This window comes from Myiozetetes cayanensis, unplaced genomic scaffold, assembly GCF_022539395.1.
Source record: "Myiozetetes cayanensis isolate MyiCay16 unplaced genomic scaffold, myiCay2020 scf5-8, whole genome shotgun sequence".
Lineage (NCBI taxonomy): Eukaryota > Metazoa > Chordata > Aves > Passeriformes > Tyrannidae > Myiozetetes > Myiozetetes cayanensis.
In genome coordinates, this window is record NW_026087742.1 from 37,340,690 (window position 1) to 37,363,202 (window position 22,513).

A 22,513-nucleotide genomic window follows, 5' to 3' on the forward strand; every position below is an offset into this window, starting at 1 on the left:
TGTTAACCAGGTATAGTGGGAGTAACCAGTTGGAGAGCAGTTCATCCTAGAGGTCTTGAAAAATCGGTAGCTGAAACTTACACTTGGTCGTTTTGCTTAGGAAGGACTTCTGGAGATCAGCTTCCTCAGCTGATCCCTGGTTAACTTCAGCACAACCTCAGGCTGTCCTCAATGCAGCTCCTTACTGATGGAGGGCTTAGGAGTATTTTAGGCTCCATATGTGCTGCCTGCAGTGAATGAGGTGCCCAAGTTGGAAGCCTACTAGGTGTGAGAGCATCAAGGAGCATCCAGAGTAGATCCCAAATCATCCCAGTGAATTTGGGCTTCACGTAAGTTACGTACAAAAAATGTGAGTGCTCCTTTTACAATGCACTGTAAAAGTGCAGAGATGGTGGAGGGTTTTTTAATGGTGAAAGTATTTCAGAATACTTTGTATGAAATACTGTCACAATGAAAAAATCAGTTTCTGCACTTGACAGTGTATTAGGACAGTAGGTTCTGAGAGAGTTGGGGTTGTTCAGCCTGGGGAAGAGGCAGCTCTGGGGAGATCTTACAGCACCTTCCAGTACCTAAAAGCTGTAGAGGGCATGTAGTGATAGGACAAGAGGGAGTGGCTTTCAACTGAAAGAGGGAAGGTTTAGATTAGGTATTAGGAAGAAATTCATTACTGTGGGAGTGGTGAGGCACTGGCACAGGTTGCCCAGAGAAGTTGTGGATGCTCCATCCCTGGAAGTATTCAAGGCCAGGTTGGATGGGGCTCTGAGCAACCTGGTCTAGTGGAAGATGTCTGCCCATGGCAGGGGGTTAGAAACTAGATGGTCTTTAAAGGTCCCTTCCAGCCCAGACTGTTTTGTGATTCTATTTTTGTAATACTGAGCAGCTAAGCACTGTATCTGTATTAATGCTGGTCTGTGTAGGATAAGAGAAACTTGTCCAAAGACTGATTTTGTTTTCCTGTCATTCTAGATTTTAGAGTTTGAAAATTAGCATCTTGCAAGACCATCTGCAGAAAAATGAGGGAGATCTGGATTTCGCATACTAAACTTGCAATGCTATTTTGTTTGTTTGTGTGTTCTGCAAATCCTTTGGAGAACCACACTGTTGAAAGTAAGAGCACAGGAATGTTACCCTTTTATCAGTTTTTATTAGTGTTAGCAAAACCAAACAGCCTTCATCAAGAAACAAAATATACACACATAGTCAATTTGCTAATACAGAAGAATGCAATGAACCATCTTGTATAATGATTGTATGTAAGAGCAGATCTGCCCTTTACCATAAAAGCAAATCCAAGTCCTTCAGAAGTATTTTGTGTGGATTCTTTAGCACTATTGAACCATAATATCTCAGGCCACCCTATAACAAATGTGCTGATGCTGTACAGCCTGTTTTCATCTTGTCAGAAGGTGGCTGTGGATTTCTCTGTAAAGCACGGAGATGGTGACTGCAGTAGTAGAGCAGGCAAAAGTGGAGGCTGCAGGGGGAAATTATTGTTACTGCCTGGGAAGGAATGTGGCTTTTGAAAGGCAGTATCTTATGGGGGAAATTGGTCCACTCTTGTACTGTCTTGGAAAATCCTTCTCTCTAGTGGAAGAGTAGCTGAGTGAAGCAGCATGCTGACAGGTGACCACAGTATGGGATCCTGTCATAAGAGAGCAATACAAGAACTCCCACCAAGCAGTGCCCTCCTCCTTAGCATTCAAGTGAGAAGCAGCCTTGCACATAGCTAAATGCCTTTCCTGTAAGCCGAATCTTCTACAGCCCTGTGCTTACCTGTTTGGAAGAGCAACAGGGAAGTCACGGCTTTACCGAGTGTTTTATCCCCTGTTCTGCAGTAAAATTTTGTATTAAAACTGAATTTCAACTTGAGCTTAGTCAAGTGATGCTAATTCTTGAAGCAGACTATGCTGAAAAAGGCCTAAATGTGGCTAAGATGTTAGGTCTGCCAGAATAACCTTAAGCAGCGGTTGGAATGCAGGCAGAAAGGCATCTTTGGTTGATGTACAGTTGCTTTCGTTAGTTAACGGAACACTGAAATACTGTAAGTACACCACTATGACCCTGCACAGAAGCATTAAAGTCACTAATTATGCTTACCCAAGCAAAATGTAATGGCTGATCCCAGCAGTTCACACATGCCCTGTGGCATTCCACTACCTTTCCCCTGGTGACTATGAGGCACAGGAGGCCAGAAATAAAGGTGCTTAAGTTGCATCCTGGCACACCCACTGTAAACTGTGAGATTCTGGAGTTGCAGAGATGCATTGATTTTGCATCCTACAAAATAAATGTAGGTTTTGTACAAATCCTGTAGGTTTCTCCTCTACCATTGTGTTTTAGTGGGAGGAGCTGCCCTTTCTTTAAATAAGGCATCATTTGCATGGCTTCCTATGATCTAGATCAAGGTGAAGGGAGTGATATGTTTCAGACACTATCACTGCTTCTCTCCAAGTGTGCTGGCAAGCACCCTCATTTACACTGCAGTGCAGAAATTAATAGCAGAGGGTTTGTGCTGTTACAGCTGCATTTGAGTCTCCAATACAAAGTCAGATTTAGTCTTTCCTTTTAGCAAAGGGGAGACCTTTCAAAGTTCTGAGCAGATGTTTTTCCTCCTCAGTACTTCATTCTAGTGCAGTGTCTCTCTTTAAAGCCAAGTGATTTCCAGCACATCAGTGAGCAAAGAGCAAGCTCTAGTTTTCTTTTAGGTGGTAAGAGCAATCGGCTTGTATTATAAGCTAGCCACTGAGAAGATTAATTGCATAGGGGGCCTTGTCTGTTGTTTTTGCTTAAGCTTCCTCTAGTGCTACAGTACTAATAAATTACCCTGGAGAGAAATAAATAAATAGGTTGGCATCCTCCAGATACCATGCTGGAAATCCAGAGGGCTTCAGAAAAGCTGCCCCCGTGGTCCTGGGAAGGATCCTCAGCAAGAAAAGTCCATATTATACAACTGTCTGTACAGGAGCAACACACTGTGCGGGAGAGCCGGCTCTCTCCGAGGATGAGGTGGAACGGTTGGTGATTTCTCTCTGCAGTTCCTCTACTTTCTTCTGCAGCTCGGCCCGCTTGGCCAGAAGCTCCTTGTAGCGATTGTGGACAGGTTCCTGCAAGCAAACATGTAGCTGAGCGCTGGGAGGTAAGTGTGGTAGTGGAAGCCTGAACCACAAAACAGTTGCTGACCTTACACACAGCTATGAGAGAGGAGGGGGTTGTACATGAGTATTATCAGTCATGTGCTCAGGGGTACAGCACAGTTGCTCTAGCTTTGAGATGCTCATTTTGATCCAATGTACACAGTGCAACGGTGGCTAAACAAAGATTTGAAAGATAACAGCTAAAAATTTGAAAGATAACAGTTGCCAAGCTGACGTTTCTGGGGGCTGCTGGCCACAGCATTTTGGCCTGGAGTTTTGGGGAAAAAATTACAGGTTCATCTAAGTGTTTTCACATGGTTCTGACTGCAAAGCATTGTTTGGTTCCTGTTTCTAACACCCCAGAATTGCACAGCTGTCAACTGCAGTTGGCCACAGGGGCAACCTGGGAAATTTTGTCCCTTTCGTCCTAAAAAGTGATGTCAGCATTCAGGGCCTGCTTGTTTGAGGTGCCTGCCCCGGGGCAAGCCAGCATCCCTGCTGGCTGGAGTCAGGGGTGTCACAGGGCTCCAGGCAGACCCCTGTGCCTCAGGGAGCCAAAGCAAAGCACCAGGTTCTTGTTGCCAGTAGCCTAAATACAGCCCCAAAAATCCTATCTAGAATCCCACATCCAAAGAAGTCTTGGGATTCTTTCGCTCTTTTGTGAAAAGAATTCAGATGTTTCTTTCCCCTATTCTAAGTGAGGAATTTTCTAAATTGCCAAGTGTATCCAGGTCCTGCAGATTTCACAAGCTGAGCAGCTGCACCAGCCAGCTGTAGGTGCTGCTCGCTCTTGCTGGCATTTCAATTTAGGCTTTGGTTTTTAAATTTAAGCAGGGGCAGCATAAGTTTGTACATCTTGTGCTTCAAATATCTTGAACTGCAAAATAACAGTATCAGTACTACCAGAGAGGGAAACAGATGTAGGATCTGTGGAAGAGGTACCTGAGGCTTCATCCTGGGGTTCCAGCGGATGTAGTAGCCGACCCACAGCTCGAGGTGGCGCATGCTGGCCACGGGATACAGGACATGGTTGGAGTAGCTCACATACAAGGGGTTAGTAAAGTCTTCCAGTTGGCTGTTGATGTAAGACCAAAGTGATACGGTCTTTTTTGGAAGGCTCTGTAAGGGAAGGGGGTGGAGGAGGTTTTATTTGCCATGCGAATTCCAGCTATCTACAAACTATAGCAGCATAGACATATGCCTGTCATTAATACAGAGCTAGTTGCTTTTTTGTAGCTTAACCCCCCCCCCCAACTGTTCTTTTGATGTGGTTAGTGTACTAAAAGCACATGGATGCAGGCAGACACACACACTACATGCCCTGGCACAGAACAACCCCTCTTACCCACCCAGCTGCCAACACAGACCAGGAATTGCCATTGGCACAGTGAGGGGACACTGGCATGTGAACTCTCAATGCTTTAGTTAAACTTCACTTCTTTAAAGTGCTCCTCAAGGACTTGCTGGAGTATTTAATTGCAAAAGAAATAAAGAAAACATTTGACTTAGGCCCTGATCTAGTGGAATAATTAGGCCTGTGAATAGTCCCACTGAAACCAGTGTTGAAGTACTTTCTAGATTAAGTACTTCACTAGGCTGAGGCCTTTTAAAATATTAAAAAAAAAAAAAGGCCACATGCAAATAGCATGCAGATTTTATTTTCTGGACATTACAATTATTCAATCACTGCAGACTCCAGAGAAACAGGGATCCCGATTTCACTACAGTAAAATGCAACCACTTTTATATTACAGTTAGGTTTTATTGTTTGGGGTTTTTTTAACCTAAGTGCTATCCAATATGATCACATCAGGTCCACACAGCACTGTCCTCATGTACCTGTGTGCTGTTAGGCCACAGCACTTCAGTGACAGAATGCTTCACCTCTAGGTAGGTGAGACAGAAGGAGTGTCACTGCTTTTCCTTCTGATTCCAGACTGTGTCTGAATGTATACACCTCTATGCTCTTCCCTTGGCAAACAAACCTCGACAAGACTGCAGGGCAGAGCTGGCTTGTGGCAGAACATAGAGGCACGTCCTTACTAATACTAGGAGTGTTGTCCTCTCCAGGAAAAATGCATAGCAAGAACACACACTGAGACAAGTTATGTGCTGTAATGTGTGCAGAATGACAGCACACACTTTGTAGTTAAAAGCACCCTAAAGGAACCACTTCAAAGAAAAGAGAGGACAGAAAGGCACCAGTTTCCACAGAGAAGGTTACATTAAAGTTCAAAGCAAAACTGCATTTCCACTACCTGGGAGACACTAGGAGCTATTCAACCATAGTGAGCAACTGGAAGCAGAAGCACTGTCCAGAGGGGAGATGATGTTGCTCTGAAACATGAAGTGTCTCCAACAGACAGCAGGCTGTGCAAACAGGAAAACCCCAGGTACCAGCTGTTGAGAAGGGGGCTTGCCATTTCCCAGACCCCCATCTACCACTATCTTTGAGCGAGGAACCAACTTCCCTAGCAGTATGTGGTGAGCTAAAGCCATCCCAGGAACAGGCTTTCACCTTGGAGAGAAGCCACCTTACCTCCTTCACTCTCTGCTGCTCACTGCTGCACAGGAAGGTCCCAAACAAACAGCTGTACAGGTGATCCAGGATGGTGATCAGGAAGTACTCATTGAACTCAAATGCTGTAGGAAACTTCAGTCAGAAAGAGAAAATTAGGTTGGGATTTTAAAACAGGAAAATAAACTTTCTTCCCACTCTGTCGTCTTGGTAAGGAGTTGGCCTCTTGATTTCTAGAACAGGATTTGTCCCTGTTCCCTTCCTGGCTGGATATTCAGGGGCAGATTTGCTCCTTGTAGAAGCAAGAGTTTCTCTCTTGGAAAGCTGCTCTGCATTTGCAGAGAGGAATTTTGAGCAAAAGCCAAAGGTCTGAAGGGTTAGAGCACTGTGTTTATACACACTCAGTGCAGCTTCAAATCGAAGCTTGCCCCTCATGACAGACCACGCCACCAGACTGTGTATGAAGGGCACATGTCAAACAACGCATTAAAAAAGTGGAAATTTCCCAGGGCTAAATGGAAGTAACCTGTGTGTGTAACACAGTACTTCCCAGAGGGACCAGCAGGGAGGCATCTTGCAATACAGGTCAGCAGGAGGAACAGGTGTATGGGCACAGGCCATGTTTGCTGTTGAAGATCCATGCCTAAACAATCAGACCTGAGACAGGGAGAACTGAAGCTCCGCAAAGGGTCAGTAAGAATACATGCAGTGAACTGCAAACACATGCCTTCCTCCCTCACAACCATCCTTCTCTTCCCAGGCTGCCCCAGTTGCAACATCCTGAGCTCACCAGCTGCAGGTCAGGATGCCTGCTTTTAGGAGCAATCCAAGGAGAGCATGATGAAAGTGACTTCAATGATGGTAAAGCCTCTTTTTCTCTCTGTGTGAATATGATACAGCTTCATATGTAGTGGCATCCTTCTTTCCTATTTCTCCTGGTTTAATCCATGATAAGCCTAATTTTTTTTCAGTGAACCGCCTGACCACAGCTGACATTTGTGCCACAGAAGACACAAAAAACCTTCCAGGTCCCACATATCTGGGAAAAAACCTCCCAAACGTAGGGGAACCTCCCAAACGTAGAGCCTGTAATGGTCAGCTTGGAAATCATTCCTGTGTCCAGACACTGTGCCATGTCTTGGTATACTGGCTTTGTGGATACAAGTGCCACAATGTGGCAATTTACCTGTCTTGTCATTTGCCAGACACAGTCGATGAACTGGAGGAAGACAGGAGAGCGATCCGCATCTGCATGGTTCTTATCTCCGTGGCCAACCCTCTGAAACAGAGCAGGACAAAGAACAGGAGTCGCACAGGGCTTCACGGGGAAGCTGCTGGGATCTCCTGCCAGTCACCCAAACGTTTACCAACAGCTTTAAAAAGTTTCAAACGAGTCTTGATTTTGCTTTGTCCATATTAGTGAGTAAAGGAGGAAAGGACAACTACTCCCTTCATCTCTGAAGTGAAAATTCTTTATGGGGATATTTTCGTGCTAAATTAAAACAAGAACTGTTTGAGTAGAGGCTCCAGATGCTATGCTGGCACTGATTTCAGTTAAAAGCTGAAGTTCAGAAGGAAGAAAAATGAGAATGCTTTTTGCTTCAGTTGCAGCTGTTGTCCTGGCTACTTCAGTAGTACAGTGGGCTCGGTCTAAACACTACCTAGAGGCATGGCATGTGGCGATAACCGTCACGCAACACCTCGCAGCTTCCAAGTGCTGTACAAACACTAGCCCAGGCCGTCTCCTGCCACCTCAAGAGAGGCAGTGATCACAGTATTCCCAGAAGCAGGCCTCCAACCCTGACCACGCTGTGTGGCCAAGACGTGTGAGGCAGGATTCCTCATAACTACTATAGTACATTAATGGTTATGTCTTACCCAGGAGCCCCAAGTACCGTACAAAGAACAATAACATGTATGCAACAGAGATCTCTACCTCTTCTTTAATGCTGTTCACCCCTCACCAAAGGAAATCACTATCATTATCTTCCTTGTCTAGACAGGGAAGAAGCTAAAACAGTCGTTGCTCAAACATCAAATAGCAAGTTTTGCTGCAGCAGAACCTCAGTTGCTTTAGTGCCTCAGTTTCCCCACCTTCCTCAGAGCATTTGACAATGCAACTCAGCACTGCAAGTGCTGTAAACAGACCTTGTTCTAGTCCTTGCCAAAATTTAACAACCACTAGACAACAGCTATGAGCAAAACACAATAGGAACAAAGACTGAAAGGATACTACCGAAAGGCCCTCTCAGTTCCCATCAGTGCAAACCATAACAAATTGCTGTGTCACAAGCCCACAAAGCTGCCTCTCTGCCAGCAACAGGAACACAACCACAAGCTACTCGTGGTCCAGGCTCAAACTGCTGATCAAACCTAGGCAATTAGAAGCCCCCCCAAAAATAAAGTGTGCCTGAAGAAAATGTGAGGTCAAGGTCATAACCAAATTCTCCAAACTCTTCAATACCAAGGCATTTGTGATGACAGTGGCCTAACAGTCTCAGAAAATTGAATGAACTGCAAAGGAAGAAAAAATACCCCAGTGGTCTCTGCCAACTCCCAGCAGAAATGCCAGCCCTGAACCCAAAGCACACTGTTAGCTCAAGCCTAAGCATGGAAACATGACATATCAGTCAGACACCTGAAAGATTTAATACTCCCTGTGCCTCCTATCTAACCAATACAGCCCCCAAGGAAGTTAAAAGATGACTGGAATTATAGGCAGAAAACAGTGGCAGCAGGTTTCACCTGTCTTCAACCAGGAAAATTCTCACAGGAAAGGCTAAACTCCTTTGAAATCCTTCAAGGGGGACAATAACTTTCCATATAGTGCCTTCCAAGGGATAGTGACTCACCAGCTGAAATCTGTGGCCAAAGCTCAGCCACTCCTTCTCCACCAGGACTTCAAAGCCCCTGATAGTTCGGTAGTAGCCATCCAACATGAGCAGAGAGAGAGAGGTGAGCTGGGCTGTCCGGTCCCAGCCGTCACTGCAGTGCACAACCACAGATGTCTTCCCTGACTCTACTTTGTCAGCAATCCGGAGGGCTCCAGCAAGAATGAGCTAGGACAAGGAAAAAACAAATTACAAAATCTCTTTGGAACAGAAACTATACATGAAAAATGGCTAGTGACAACACAGGACAAACCAAGGGCTCTGTTTGCCCCAAGCAGAATGGTAAATCAGTTCCAACTACTTTAAAACTAGGACAGCAAACTGGTGAACACATTTTTTATTCCAACAAGATGACAGCACATCTATACTCTAGTGTAGGCACAACTCTAGAAGAGCCTTTGCGTTAAGCTCAGTCCTAGAACAGGTCAGGCTTTAAACACAGGAGTATTCTGTGTGTGACATGAATACAAAATGGCCATCACCTTGCAGCTGCCCCAGAAGCAGATCTGTCCCTGTCTGCTTTAGCAGAGTAACAATGTAAACTGGACATTTTTAGAAGAGAAAGAACTTAATCTGAGAACCAACATCTGTAGAAGTTGAAACACTCTGCCTCCTCATTCTGACTCTACTTGGATTCCTGGAAGGCCGACAGGGCACAAACTCCCAGCATTTTCTGGTCTGGACCAGGCAGTAACACTAGGATCCCTGAGTCAAGAGCTTGGAAACTCTGGGACTCCTGAGCTCTAACCAAAACTTTCACAGTTATGCATTACCCAGGAACATACTTCATTTCCAAAACACCATCTTTCACTATTTCAGGCCCCTCTCTTGTCCCTATTCCCATCTTCTCCAGATTCCAAGAAACTATGGTTTTAGGCGTTCACAAATAAAAATCAAATTCTAAGTCTTTAAATTTACCATGAATTGAAAATCCTGGAGTTAGCTCTGGATATCTTTCCCAGTGAACAGACTGGTAAGGACTTGTGGTTGCTCAGCCACATGCACTGGATGCAGACATGCATACCTTGATATGCTCTAGCCAGTGAGTTGACTCTAAATTAGACAGCCAGTGAGTCTCCTCGATATTGGGATACACAATTTCTTTCAGTTTTCTCAGCGACTCTCTCATAACATGAATATTGTGAATGTCCAGGAACACTAATTCTGCATTCTGATAGGCATCCTCGCTCTCATAGCCCCCTCCTTTAGCCTGAAGAACAAAATCCACAGACAAATCATTAAGCAAAAACATGTTTTATACTTTATCCCAGTCATTTGTCCTGAGCAAATGGCAGCTGACAAAATACCACAGTGACTGGGCTATCTAAAGCAGGCAGAAAACACTGGCTTTATCTTACAGCTGGGACCAAACATGTACACGCACACACTTTGTGTCTCTTTCCTGCAATAGCTAATGAATGCTATAATTTTTACCAAAGAATATCACATTACAAGGCTTCTTTTCCTCTGTAATTATCATTTATCTCCATTCAAGTTGCTAGCTCATTACATTCGTTATTCTATCATTTAAAAATTTAACATACTATTACAGGGGAGTATAACCCACACACTAATTGCCTTTCCTAAGCAGTGGGAAAGGCAGATTTAAAAAAAAAAAAAAAAAAAAAGAAGAAAGGAAAATGAGCTTTAGTGCAACAAAGCAGTTCTACCATTAATACAGAGCTTAAAGTGATGGCATGAAACACAATTTTTAAAAGGGTAGAAAGATGGAACTACTGACCCATCAGCCTCACCTCTGTGCCTGGCAAGATCATGGAACAGATCATCCTGGAAGCTATGCTATAACACATGGATGACCAGGGGCTGTTTGAGACAGCCAGCACAGCTTCACCAAGGGCAAGTCCTGCCTGACCAACCTAGTGGCCTTCTACATAGGAGTGACTAGAGTAGTGATGAAAGGAAGGGCTATGGACGTCATCTACCTGAACTTCTGTCAATATTTCTCTCTTTATATTGGAGAGGTAAGGATTTGATGGGTAGACAGTTTGGTGGATGAGGAATTGGACGGTCACAGCCAGAGGGTAGTGGTCAACAGCTCAATGGCCAGTGAGTGACACCGCTGGTATTTGGACCAGTGTTATTTAATACCTTCATCAGTGACACAGACAAAGGGATCAAGTGCACTCTCAGGAATTTTGCAGATGACACCAAGCTTAGTGGTGACGTTGACACACCTGAAGGACAGGATGCCATCCAGAGGGACCTGGAGAGGCTCGAGAAGAGGGTTCATGGGAACCTCATGAGTCCAGGTGCAAGGTGTCACCTGTGTCAGGGCAACCCCTAGCATCAACACAGGCTGGTGAATGAACAAAATGAGAGCAGCCCTGCTGAGAAGGACTTGGAGGTGCTGCTGGATGAGAGGCTGGGCATGAGCTGGCAATGTGCGCTTGCAGCCCAAGAAGCCAATCGTATCCTGGGCTGCACAAAAAGCCAAATGGGCAGCAGGTGATTGTTCTCTGAGGCTGGTGATTCTACCCCACTACTCTACCTTTGTGAGACCTCATCTGGTGTACTGCATTCAGCCCTGGAGTCCTCAGCACAGAAAATACATGGAATTGTTTGAGTGAGTCCAGAGAAGGACCACAAAAATGACCAGAGGGCTTAAGTACCTCTCCTATGAGAAAGGCTGAGAAGAAAAGTCTCCAGGGAGACCTTATGGCAGCCTTCCAGTACTTAAAGGGGGTTTATAAGAAAGATGGAGTCATTTGGGGACAGTAGGGCCTGGTGTGACAGGGCAAGGGCTAATGGTTTAAAACTAAAAGGGAGTACATTCAGACTAGATATAAAGAAGAAATTTTTTACACTGAGGGTGGTAAAACACTAGAAGAGGTTTCTCAGAACAGTGGAAGATGCCTCATTCCTAGAAGCATTCAAGGTCAGGTAGGACAAGGCTCTGATCAACCTGGTCTAGTGGAAGATGTCCTTGCCCTTGGCAGGGAGGGTTGGACTAGACCCTTAAAGGTCCTTTCCAACCCAAGGAATTCTATGATTCTACAACAGCAGAAAGAACAGAGCACTATTCCTAGACATTAGCTATCCCCAGCTATATTTTGAAATTAAAAATCATGATGCCTGATTTTCAGAAGTACTGAGTATTCCCTGCTCCTATCACAGTTAATGGGGACAGAGTCCTGGTGCTGTTAAGAGGAAGCAGTCTTCCAACCACGTGAAGTGGAAAATGGTGATACACAAGATCCAGGGGGTTAGAGTTTGACCTCAGTATTACTTCATTTTTTTTCCCCCTTGCAATTTCATTTCCCATTGTAGATTAATATAATGGATCTTTAGTAGTCACAATGATACCTCACAAATACCAGTGCAGGTATAAAAGTCTGTCTAGAGAATCAGATCATTGCATGCAGATTTCCTTTACAGTGGAAGACCCACTTGTGATCCTTATGAATAATATGAAGTTGAGGTGGGAAATGTGCTCTAACTTATTACATTCCCAGTTTTAGACACAGGAAAAAGCACCCGACCTTATTGGCTACAGCATTCACACTAGGCCTTGCATCAAATATGAAGATTTTATGGGATTGAGCATTAGAATCCATGATGGCTTGAAGGTACTTTTCATCTTCCTTGCTTCGCTTGCCACTCACTCCCACCATTGGCTGGCTACAGCGAGTGATCGTTGCTTGACTTTCTGGGTGAATCCATGACAAGACCTTTGAAAACAAATGGGAAATAAATAAAGGAAAAATGGGATTAATTTAGCCAGTGAAGTGTTCAACCTGTAATGGCTTAGTCTGGGATCCCATCCTGTATAAGCCAGTTCCAGAAGGTTGGATTCTATTAAATCACAATTGAATGAAAGAAAGAACTCTTCCGTCCTTATTCATTTTTGTGGCATTCCCAAAGTTTGAACAAACAAAAGGTGACCAAATAATTTAAGTCTGACTTTTAAATATGATGCAAACTGTTTTTCTGGCTATTGTGTGAGTCACTATGTGGGCTATGTCTTACTTTATGTTATACCATGTCAAAGTTAAGTACTTTAGGAACAAGATAGAATTTTCTACAAACTTTAGAAGTACACCAGTACATTTTCAGTTACTGCTGAAATAATCATCATAACAATGTATTTGGCCTTAATTTCATTTATCAAGTATTCTAATCAAGAGTATCACTAAGTATTCCTCTATCCTGAAAGTCAGAGTAGGCCAGACAATTGTAAACAGTCCAACAGGGCTGCTTTGTGTTTCTCAGGAATTAAATGGAGATTTGGTCTGAGTCGAGCTAAATTATCTTATCTTCTCATTTTGGTTTAGTCTACATCTCTTTCACAACAGTAGTTCCAGCAGATACTGCTGTTTTTTAAGTCCTCAAATGTGTTGCTGCCACTTTTATTATCCATCGACCATTTATTGGCTCCCTGGAATCCACTCAGCCTGATCTTGGTATTATTTATTGCCCAAAGGTATGTGTAACAAAACCACATCAAAGTGGCTTCCTTTGTCCCACTCACTGGTATGCGTCCTCTTGATCTGAAAGATGCTACTCTCTTTAATTCTTCATCAGGAATGTTTACAGGCACAGCTAGAATGGCAGGGTACGTATCACAAAGCTCATAGCGCTCATTAATCTTGGTCAGCCTCCAGCTTTCATTGGGAATTCCCTAAAGAGGAAACAACAGCACGTTAGCAAATGAGTTGCTCTGAGACCTCAGCATAGTCAAATCCCCAGACCTGAAATTCAAGGCAATTTTTGTTAATGAAGGACATTTAGGGCTGGCATCTGGGAACGCATTATCTTGGTAATTTGCATTTCATGCCTCTTCCCAGAGAGGTGGATATTTTGCTCAGGTCACTGAAGAACAGTGAAACTAGAAGACTTCAGGCAGGGTCACCTATGGCAAAGGAACTGTGAAGGCTACAGATGCAGCAACACAGGTGATCCCCCTGAGCGCATCTTTAAGATATCTCCTGGTCTCACCATGGGCTCACAGGAGAATCAGGAGCAGGACAGAATGCGTGACCAATTTACCTCTCTCTGGGCACTTAGCTCAAACGTGGTGGGTGGAAATTAGGGATGCAAAATGGAGATACCAGACAGGATGGAGGGGAGGGGCAGAAGGTAGAAGAGGCAGTAAAACACCCCCAAAAATTCAGTCTGGTTTGACCTTGTTGAGTGTTTGTGGCACAACTGTGTAATCCTCTAAAAACACCAAAAACTTAATAATTTTATGTCTCTGGCTGCATTACTGTATGTGATGTGCAATTCCCATGTTTCTGTCAGACTAAGATCTCCATTTGTACTAGTCTGACTTGGGCTGGGAGAGCCGGGAATGTGCATACACAAACATATCACTGAGCTCAATGTGCCCTGATGGGGAAGCCACTCAAGAGCTTCCCAGACAACAACCTTCAGGTAACATCTGAAGCACAGCGGGGAGGATCCTGACAACCTGCAGACTTGGTTTGGCTGATGCTGGGAATGAACAGATCGACACAGAGTGGCTGGTACAGCACGCTTGCAAGGAGAGATTTGAACAGACACTTGCTGCAGCAGGGGTGAGCACCGACACAAAGCATCGCTGTGGGGAAGACACATCTGCTGCTCTGAACATGGCCAGACTGTTAAGCACAGAGTGTGTTTTAGGGGAACATCAACTCTTAAAACAATACATGCCTCTGTTCTAACAACAGTACTTCATTTTAAGGAGGGTGGTGGGACAGTGATTACCACTGTCATGGCTCACACAGGAAATAAATGACAAATCTAACACAAGTCAGACAAGCTGTGGTAATTATGGCTGACCCACACCAACTGCAGCCGGTTCACCATCACAGCGGTGAGTCATGCTGTCAAAAGAGGTCATGGTTAAAAATCTGAGGGGAGGACAGACCTTCTGTCTAATTCCAGTCACACATCCTGCTTGTGAACCACCTCTCTGCTGGGGCCCTCCCTGGGAAGGAAATGTTACTACAAGGAAATCAGCAGAGCTGCCAGGATCACGAATACCCCAAAACCCTAAAAGGAAAGCTATTTTCGGCAGTCTGAAGCCTAAGAATTGGCAGAAACAGGCATAAGCAATGTGTAGACAACAGTCCAAGCTTACTGATGGGTAGAACATGCTCAGTCTACCTGCTGGGTCCACCAGCTCTGCTGTCAACCAGGGAACAGCAAGACTCTTGCTCATAGCTGTGTGCCAGCTGTAAACAAGCTGGCTACTACCTGGAAGCGGGCTAATGGCAAATTAGTTTTCAGTCCTGTCCTAGTAAGTACATGCAGTGGATCCACCAGCAAGACCTGGGGATTTCACCTCCCCCAAATCTGAATGAAAAGTACACTGTCAGCACAGTCTTGACAAGGAAAATGGGAGCTGACAAACAGCTACATGGAAAAAAGGCTCCTTTTCATTCTATCCTGCAACTCTACCAGTTGCTCATAGAGAAGATTAAGCAGTGGGCACTGCAAAGCACCCTCTGCACAGTGCTGGTCAGAATGGCTTCAGCACACACTGCTTGGGCCAGAACTAAGCTCTAAAGCTCCCCACAGCTCTAAGACTTTCACTTGTCACACTGACAAATTTGAAGGAGATCTTTCCTCTGCAATAGCCCAGACCAGAAAAATCCATCACAAGCTCCCAAAGAAAGAAAAGACACTGTGTGTCAGCATTCAAATTTCCTTTGAATCATGGGGAATGTCTGCTTTCCCCCAGCACGGGAGCCTCGAATCACAGCACCACCCAAAACGCTTTGGATTTGGATCGTGACTTTCTGTAAGGACTGGAAGCAAACAGAAATAAGCCAAGTGGGCTAGAAGAGAAGCTGAATTTGCAGCTTCCCAGGACGTTTGCCATAATGCAGAGTAGCTTCTGCATTTATTCGTGCTCCTTCAGATTTGCCCTCTCTACAGCTGGAATCAATAGAGACAGCTAAACGTGATATAAAGCACACTAGTATTTCCTCATCTAAGATGCATTTCACCGCTTCCTAGTGAGTTTTAAGTACCCAAAAGCCTACTATCAAACCACACTGCTACAGATATAACTCAGGAAGCCTCTGCAGGTCAAGGAATGGCTCTGGGAGCTGCCTGCCTGTGCACCTGCAGGAGGAACCCAGGTGTGCCTCGCTAACAGGAGGCTGATCATTCGGAAGCTGCCACAGCACACGGCTGTTGGGTGTCCACATTAGTGACCAAAGGCTGCTACAAAAGGTCAGTCTTTCTTAGGTAAAATAATTTAAAAAGCAAAAAAAAAAATGAGGCTAAAAAAGCCCTCACCATGTTTGGTGGCTGCCAGAGGACAAACTAAGGAAGGCAGCACAGCCACATCTGTAGTCATAAATTAAACGTCCCATGAACATTCTCACTGAGACAAGCTGAAACAATGCACCTCACTCCCGTGCTATTCAACTAATTTATTCTCCAAACAGGATACAGTTTGTCCAAACTGCCTCCTGTTGATCCTTGGCTTGTGTCAGCCTCTGACACATGGCTAGGTTTAAGAACAGGCCTTGCAGCCCTCCCTCCTATCTTACCTGGCCAGGAAAGTCTCATGCAAAGCACATATTTAAGGTTAAGCATATGGGGATCTTCCACTGACAGGAAAAAAAATTAATTTCCTTGGTGAAATTACACACAGTCACATCTCTCTATGGGATCCAGCAGATCAACTCTGAGTTTAGCTATGTAGGTGCACCTTGATCCGCAGCAGGCAAGGCAGGAAGGGTCCTGAGTTACACACCAGCAGAGTGCCTCTCAAACTTGGTTTGAGCCATGAGATACCAGGAAGGTAAGCACATTGGCTGAGGCGCATCCCTACACCAACACAGGACGTAGCTGCACAGCCAAGCTGGTCCCTCTGCCATACACTCAGCCCATGTTGTGTCCACTTAGCACAAGAGAGCTGTGATCTGTTCTGCAGTAGGGAGATACCTAGCATAAGTGAGACCTCAGTTAAACCATGGGACACTTAACAGTTCAATTCTCACTTTACTCTGCTACGTTACACCCAGCAATCCTCTGTTCTCCTGCTCTACCTTTCCCACTCTGCTTGTATACTAATGCTGGGGCTCTTCTTTTACCCTCAAAACAGGTCAGTTCTTCTGAATTACTAGTTTCTATATGTTTTCTCTGAAAGGAGCAATCACAAGCCTATACTGTGGCTACGTGGTAGATATGACCAGAGCATAGGATTGGACCAGAAGGACTTATGTAGGGAAATATCACATATTTCCTGCCTCACAACCCCTTGTAATATTTTCCAAATGCTCCCCACCTTGTTAAGGAAAATAAAGCTTTAAGTTACTCCAAAGGCATCTCAAGGCCTTTTGGTTTCAACTGAGTCTTACTCACTTTGCAGTTCTGTTTTAAACTCTGCCAGCCTGCACGTAATAAAAATCAGGGAGCAATTTCAGTTTTAAATTTCATTTGCCACATGTGATTCCATTTACCAACTAAATCTCAAACCTCTCTGAGTTCCTTTTGTTCTCTACAGGTTGTTTATTACTCCCCATAGTTTTACACAATCACAGATTTTTAATAAGTTACATATTTCCATCTTTCACAAGAATGCTAACAGAGAAGTCAGGGGTTTACTGAGTATCTTTCCTAATTGCTACAGTTGCTATCATATCAACACACTTCTATTAATCTCAGTGAAAATTATAATAAAAAAATAATACCACACGCAAACTTGCCATGTCTACCAGTGCAGACCACAGATCTTGGTCTGTATGTCTTTTCTGAATGCCTGGTAGCTGGAGTTTACTTTTCGCCTGCTCCCCTCTCTCTGTGTTCCTGCTCCCACAGGAAAAGCCTGACCTGGCCTAAGATATACCGAGTTGATGCCTGGCCATACTGCTGGACTGCTTATGCCCTAGGCCAGCTCTTCTGTAACAGTTTTTAAACCAGTTCCGAAATGTCCTGCTGACAGTGCATATGTCCTGCTTTTCTGTTTCTGATCACAATTCACAGACTCAGTGACATTATCTGATTTGATGATGCCAGTTTTGTTTCACTGTTAACGAATCCCTGCTGCCATTTCAGGACATAATCCTGATTTACTGTAGTATTTGTTATTGCTTTAGCAGAACCTGGTTGGATTAAGAAAAAAGGCTGAGACATTCACACAGATAAATCGAACATCCATGGTTATAAATGCTGGAATTAAATAAACAGACTGAAATACCTAAAAGTTTTGGAGGGGACACAAAGCATCATGCTGCAGGACCTAAATCAATCTAACAAAAGAGATGAAATTCTCCTCCTGGCCACATCACAACATAAACATCTACTGCAGTATGGTTTGTCTCTTCTTCAGCAGCTGGCGTTGGTCACTTTTGAAGATAAGCTACTGGAACAGATGGATTGCATGATCTGGAATGGCAGTAACTGTGGCCCATCAGGGGTAAAATTCAGATAGGCCATGGCTGCAAAATATCCTGATTTGGGCAATGTAAGGAAATGACCAAGGACTTCAGCACCTGGACATTAGTTTGGTTTCTTGACATAAAAGCAGCCAGGCAAAGTTTTTCCTTTCTACTCAACAACGATACAAAAGCAGCATAGCACAACTGCACATTGCAGCAATGTCTCGAGCTGTCGTGTTTTACACACAACAGTGCTACGTTGTGTGACCAGAAACAAAGACACCACGGCCCAGTCTCATTTTCTTTACAGAAAGGCCACGAAGAGCTGCAAACTACATGAGTGCAAATACATGTACCCTTTCACCACGTAACTGAACTCCTGCCAAATTTAAGGTACACCAGATCATAGTATAAGAACACTAATATGGACAGATAAGGTTCTATTATAAAAAACCTACACGGCAGGATTAAGAAAGTGGTATAATTTACTTCGAAATTCACAGGGGACACCCTTCCTTCTTTCCAGGTATTGCAAGAATCTCTTTGGTACTTCATCTGTTTCAACTGAAGCTCGGCTAAGCGAGTGCTGTGCTTTTCAGTGGAGATCTTTAGTTGTTACTCCAAAGTTCTCGGACCTATGAAGAAGCATCTTGCCCAAATAGCTTGGGCTGCAGATCCTTCTCTATAAACAGATCTTTCCATAAAATAACTACCAAGAAAGAGGTAAATTCTAAACGAAGTAATAATAATAACTGCATTATCTGGTCTCGTAACCAAAGTTGACCTTAGATACAATATGACTACAAATGAATGGATTTTGTCTCTACCAGGATTTTGGATTGTGGCATCTCACTGCAAAACATACACTTTTTGCAATGAAGGCAGCATACAGTAAGATACAGTAAGATACATCTCACTTTCAATTAGCAGCCTAGAAGCCAGCGATCTATCTTAGGCAGCTATTTTAGGAGAGAACAAATCACCCCCTACAGTGAAGAGCTCTCTCCCCATCTGTTAATGACAGGCCTACATAACCAATTTAGAAGGCATGCCCAGCGTTTAGAAGACTAGAGCTAGAAAAATGAATCCTTACATTTTGGATGCAGAAATCAGATAAATAGCTAGGCTAGGACAGTGGGTTTGTTTCTTTGCAAGAGAAAGACACAAATCTTTAAATTACATGGCTTAAAATTTCTTAATTTTACAAAGGAAAACTGCTTTTATTGGCAGATCTAGATGAGACAGATGTTTACTGTGTCCAGGGCAAGTGTGTCACCAAATTGAGCTCTTTCCTCTACTTGAGAGTTTTATGGCAGGAGCAATTCCATTATAAAATACAAAATTCTCTCATCTTTTCCTCCAGGGAGAACTACTCAAGTTCTTACCACAGTATTCCTAATTGAGAGCCTGTCACTTCATGACCATAAATACCTTTAACCAGTCTACTCTGGACACACTACTACTGTGTGTTCTAAGCTATGGTAAATCACAAAACTATCTACGTTGATTCCTATGCTGATTCCCTATGATAATAAAGGCATTCTACTCTTAATTTTCTTCCTCCCAAGTTCCTGTTTAAGACAGGAAAAACTGGAAAGAATTAAAACTGATACAAGCAAATGCTGAGGTGTGAAACTCAGCAGTGTACCTACAAGATGCACCCACCCTCTGTTCCTCACTGCCAGCAGCAGCTGATGACCAAGACAGAGCATTAGCTTTTTCTACTAAAGGCTGAAGTTAGCTCCCAGTTTCTGCAGCCCAAGCCAATCTCCATCAGTGGATGCTACTGTCTCTAAAGCTGTACTGCTGTCATCCATCAATGCAGTGTGGAGAACAAAATCCAGCCTGCACAACATCTGCCAGCAGCATCATTCTCCACTCCACGTGACCTGTAACTGTATTACTGCACAGAGCCTCACTTCTGAAGAGCAGAGAGGATGTGGCACAATACCCACCTGTCTTCTGTACTCCCAAGTTGGGTCATACACTTTCCATCCATTTTCTGGGAAAACCTCTTTGTACTCAAATGCAAAAAGTGGCTGAAAGAAAGAAAATTTACCATTAAGAGCCCACTCAGAGCCCATTTAAGGATGTTTGATATCTCAAATACTAACACATGACCGACCCTTCCTTTTTCCCCACCGCACTTACTTTTTTTTTAGGGCTTTGAGAAAAAGATTAACACTCTTGCTGTATCAGGTAACTCAACCAACAGCGTACTTTCCAATACACCCCTGATCTTGCTTGTCTATTACCTAGTACTTCATGGACAAAAGGAGTTTATGACTAAAGAGAGAAAGAAAAAAACTACTTGGACAAGAATTCTCTTACATATTAACAAACAGTTTATTTCAAAGAGCATTTGAAACAACAATTGCAGTGTCATAACATTACAGAGCAGAGGAATTGCACTTCAGATTTGGGGCAGTGCAGTCACCATTAGCTGTAAACGTCTGATGGATGTCACTGCACTTTGACCACTTTCCCTCTGTCACAAGGCTTAATCAGTAAGTCATTCTCCACGCAGGAAAGAATCCAGCCCAGAGTAGTAGACTTTTCCTGTTTTCTATATGATCTAAACTCCTATCAACTTCAGTTAAAAACAGACTTAAAAACCACCACTTCTCTTCCTTCAAGAAAATGTACCTCATGTGAATGCTGTACCAAGTAGAAGGATAGAATGAAACAGTTTACTGCCACTCTGTGTCTTTTTTGTAAAAATTGAAGAGAAAGCACTTACCAGGTTGTTTGAAACTGGGAAAGCATATTTCATTAGGTTCTCAAATATAGACCGTCTAGTTCTCCCTTCAGGCTTATGAGCAAATCGCAAGTTTCGAATATCCTAGGATAAAAAAAAAGGAGGGAAATCAAGTTGCAAATTTCTGAACCACTTCAAAATTCAAAGAAAATCCAAAAGCAAGAATTCAAAATAGGGTCACGCCACAATGCTCCTTCTGGTACTGATTTAATACTGTACTTGGAACACTTGTATTGCAATGCTGGGCTTGGCTCAGTGGTTGCCTGCAAACTCCAACAAAGCCTGCCCCAAATTCAGAGGAGCAGACGAAGTGCACAGGTGTGCCTGACCACAGCACCTTGCCTTCACATGAAGCTCTCTACCTGCTGAAAGCCTAGGGGAGAGCCCCGCTCAGGGACGAGCTGTCTCTGATCGGCAGGACTTTGTGAGACAGACCTCCTAGCTCTCACTGAGCACTCATGCCGAGTTGTGCCAAAAGACCACTGGAAGGGTCTGCCTCACAAAGTATCTCCACAGAGCTACTGCATGTAGTAGCCCAAGCCCAAGCACAGCCAGGTGGGTGCAAAGCATTCAACACCATCTCCCTTTAAAGCTTCCATCTCTCAGAGCACTCAAGAAGGTGTCTTGAAACCAAGAACTCCTCCTTCACACAGCAGTAGTTTCCACAAAGAGTTGTAACTCAGGACCTCCTTTCCACACTCCTCTACCAAATCAAATGCCAAAACTAAATAAAGCACCTCTAAGGTGCCAAGTTTTTCCAGCCAAGCCCACAACTCAAACACTTGCAGTAAACTGTTTAAAAGCTACCAGCAGGAAATGAGCTATCAAGTTCAAGCATATGAAGATTGTAGAGTAAGTCAGAGAATAAGATAAACAGATAAAGACTTTGCATCCTCACAAATAGAGATGACGTGATTGGTCTCAGAGAACATTTCAGGAGGTATAAGCTGTATCTGCACCCCTCTGTTATTGCACTGAACTGCTCTGCATATCCTAGGCCAAGCAGGCTGGCATATATATGCTACAAAAAGCCAAAACACTCATCATGTAGTTTGTGTCCAAGTTTCCCACCCAGGCAAACAATGCAGTTCATTCCAAACCTGACCATGTGTACAAATTTGCATATAAACAAAATGGCTGAGGACTAGGAATCCAGATCAAAACAGGGAACAAATTAGCTTGCCGGCACAAGCACCCCATCTCTACGCTAGCCAGGGTGGATTAGGACTGCAATAGGACAAGGGAGCAGCTGGATGATTTGGTGCCGACTGCATCAGCTGGTCTTGACTCAGCGCACCCACAGCCTGGTAGTCTGCTTAGCTTTGGTGCCTCCAAGTCACAGCAGTGACCAGAGTAGTTTGGGACCCCTTTTCATTCTGCTCTTAAGCAACAAGTGGCATCCTCTTAGCCTTCAAGGGCTCTGACAACAGCTTTAAGCAGACCAAGACCCTCAAGGTTCTGAATCCAGCTCTTCCTATGTGGCCAGTGAGGCAGGCAGAGGGGCCATGACCCAATAAACAGCAGTGGTATGGATTTAGAAGGGAAGATAGGGGCTTTATCTGCTTCGTGGGTATATAGCAAGCAGACACAAGAAGGCAAATTGTTAATTTTTATTGAAGTTCATATTATCAGTCATTCCAAGGGCTCTTGCGAGGCATATGTGAAATATGTACTGCCTTGAAAGAAATGAAAGAACAGCCTCGAGGAGGACTGAAGGCTACTTGCCAGTCCCTCACCACAAAGCACAGCAGCAGGTGCACATGAGCTAATGATTTAGGGGGACACGTGCTCCTTTCTTGCTCTTGAAATGCAAATGAGAGAAAGGTGTACGTGCTGTATTCCACAATAACTGCTGTCTACCTGGAATAGTATGA

General features: G+C 44.0%; 1 protein-coding gene across 1 annotated transcript in view; it reads right to left on the reverse strand.

Annotated features, from left to right (window-relative positions):
• Positions 1-1,124: 1,124 nt before the first annotated feature.
• Positions 1,125-22,513, reverse strand: part of MTMR2 (myotubularin related protein 2) — a 63,005-nt gene continuing 41,616 nt past the window's right edge. Inside the window, exons 6-15 of the mRNA XM_050331393.1 lie at positions 20,622-20,723; positions 19,837-19,920; positions 13,033-13,182; positions 12,044-12,232; positions 9,568-9,753; positions 8,505-8,711; positions 6,839-6,931; positions 5,674-5,787; positions 4,077-4,253; positions 1,125-3,104 (exon numbers count right to left, since the gene is read on the reverse strand). Of these exons, the coding sequence (XP_050187350.1) occupies positions 2,943-3,104; positions 4,077-4,253; positions 5,674-5,787; positions 6,839-6,931; positions 8,505-8,711; positions 9,568-9,753; positions 12,044-12,232; positions 13,033-13,182; positions 19,837-19,920; positions 20,622-20,723 (1,464 nt within the window). The 3' untranslated portion in view covers positions 1,125-2,942. The remainder of the gene's footprint in view (positions 3,105-4,076; positions 4,254-5,673; positions 5,788-6,838; positions 6,932-8,504; positions 8,712-9,567; positions 9,754-12,043; positions 12,233-13,032; positions 13,183-19,836; positions 19,921-20,621; positions 20,724-22,513) is intronic.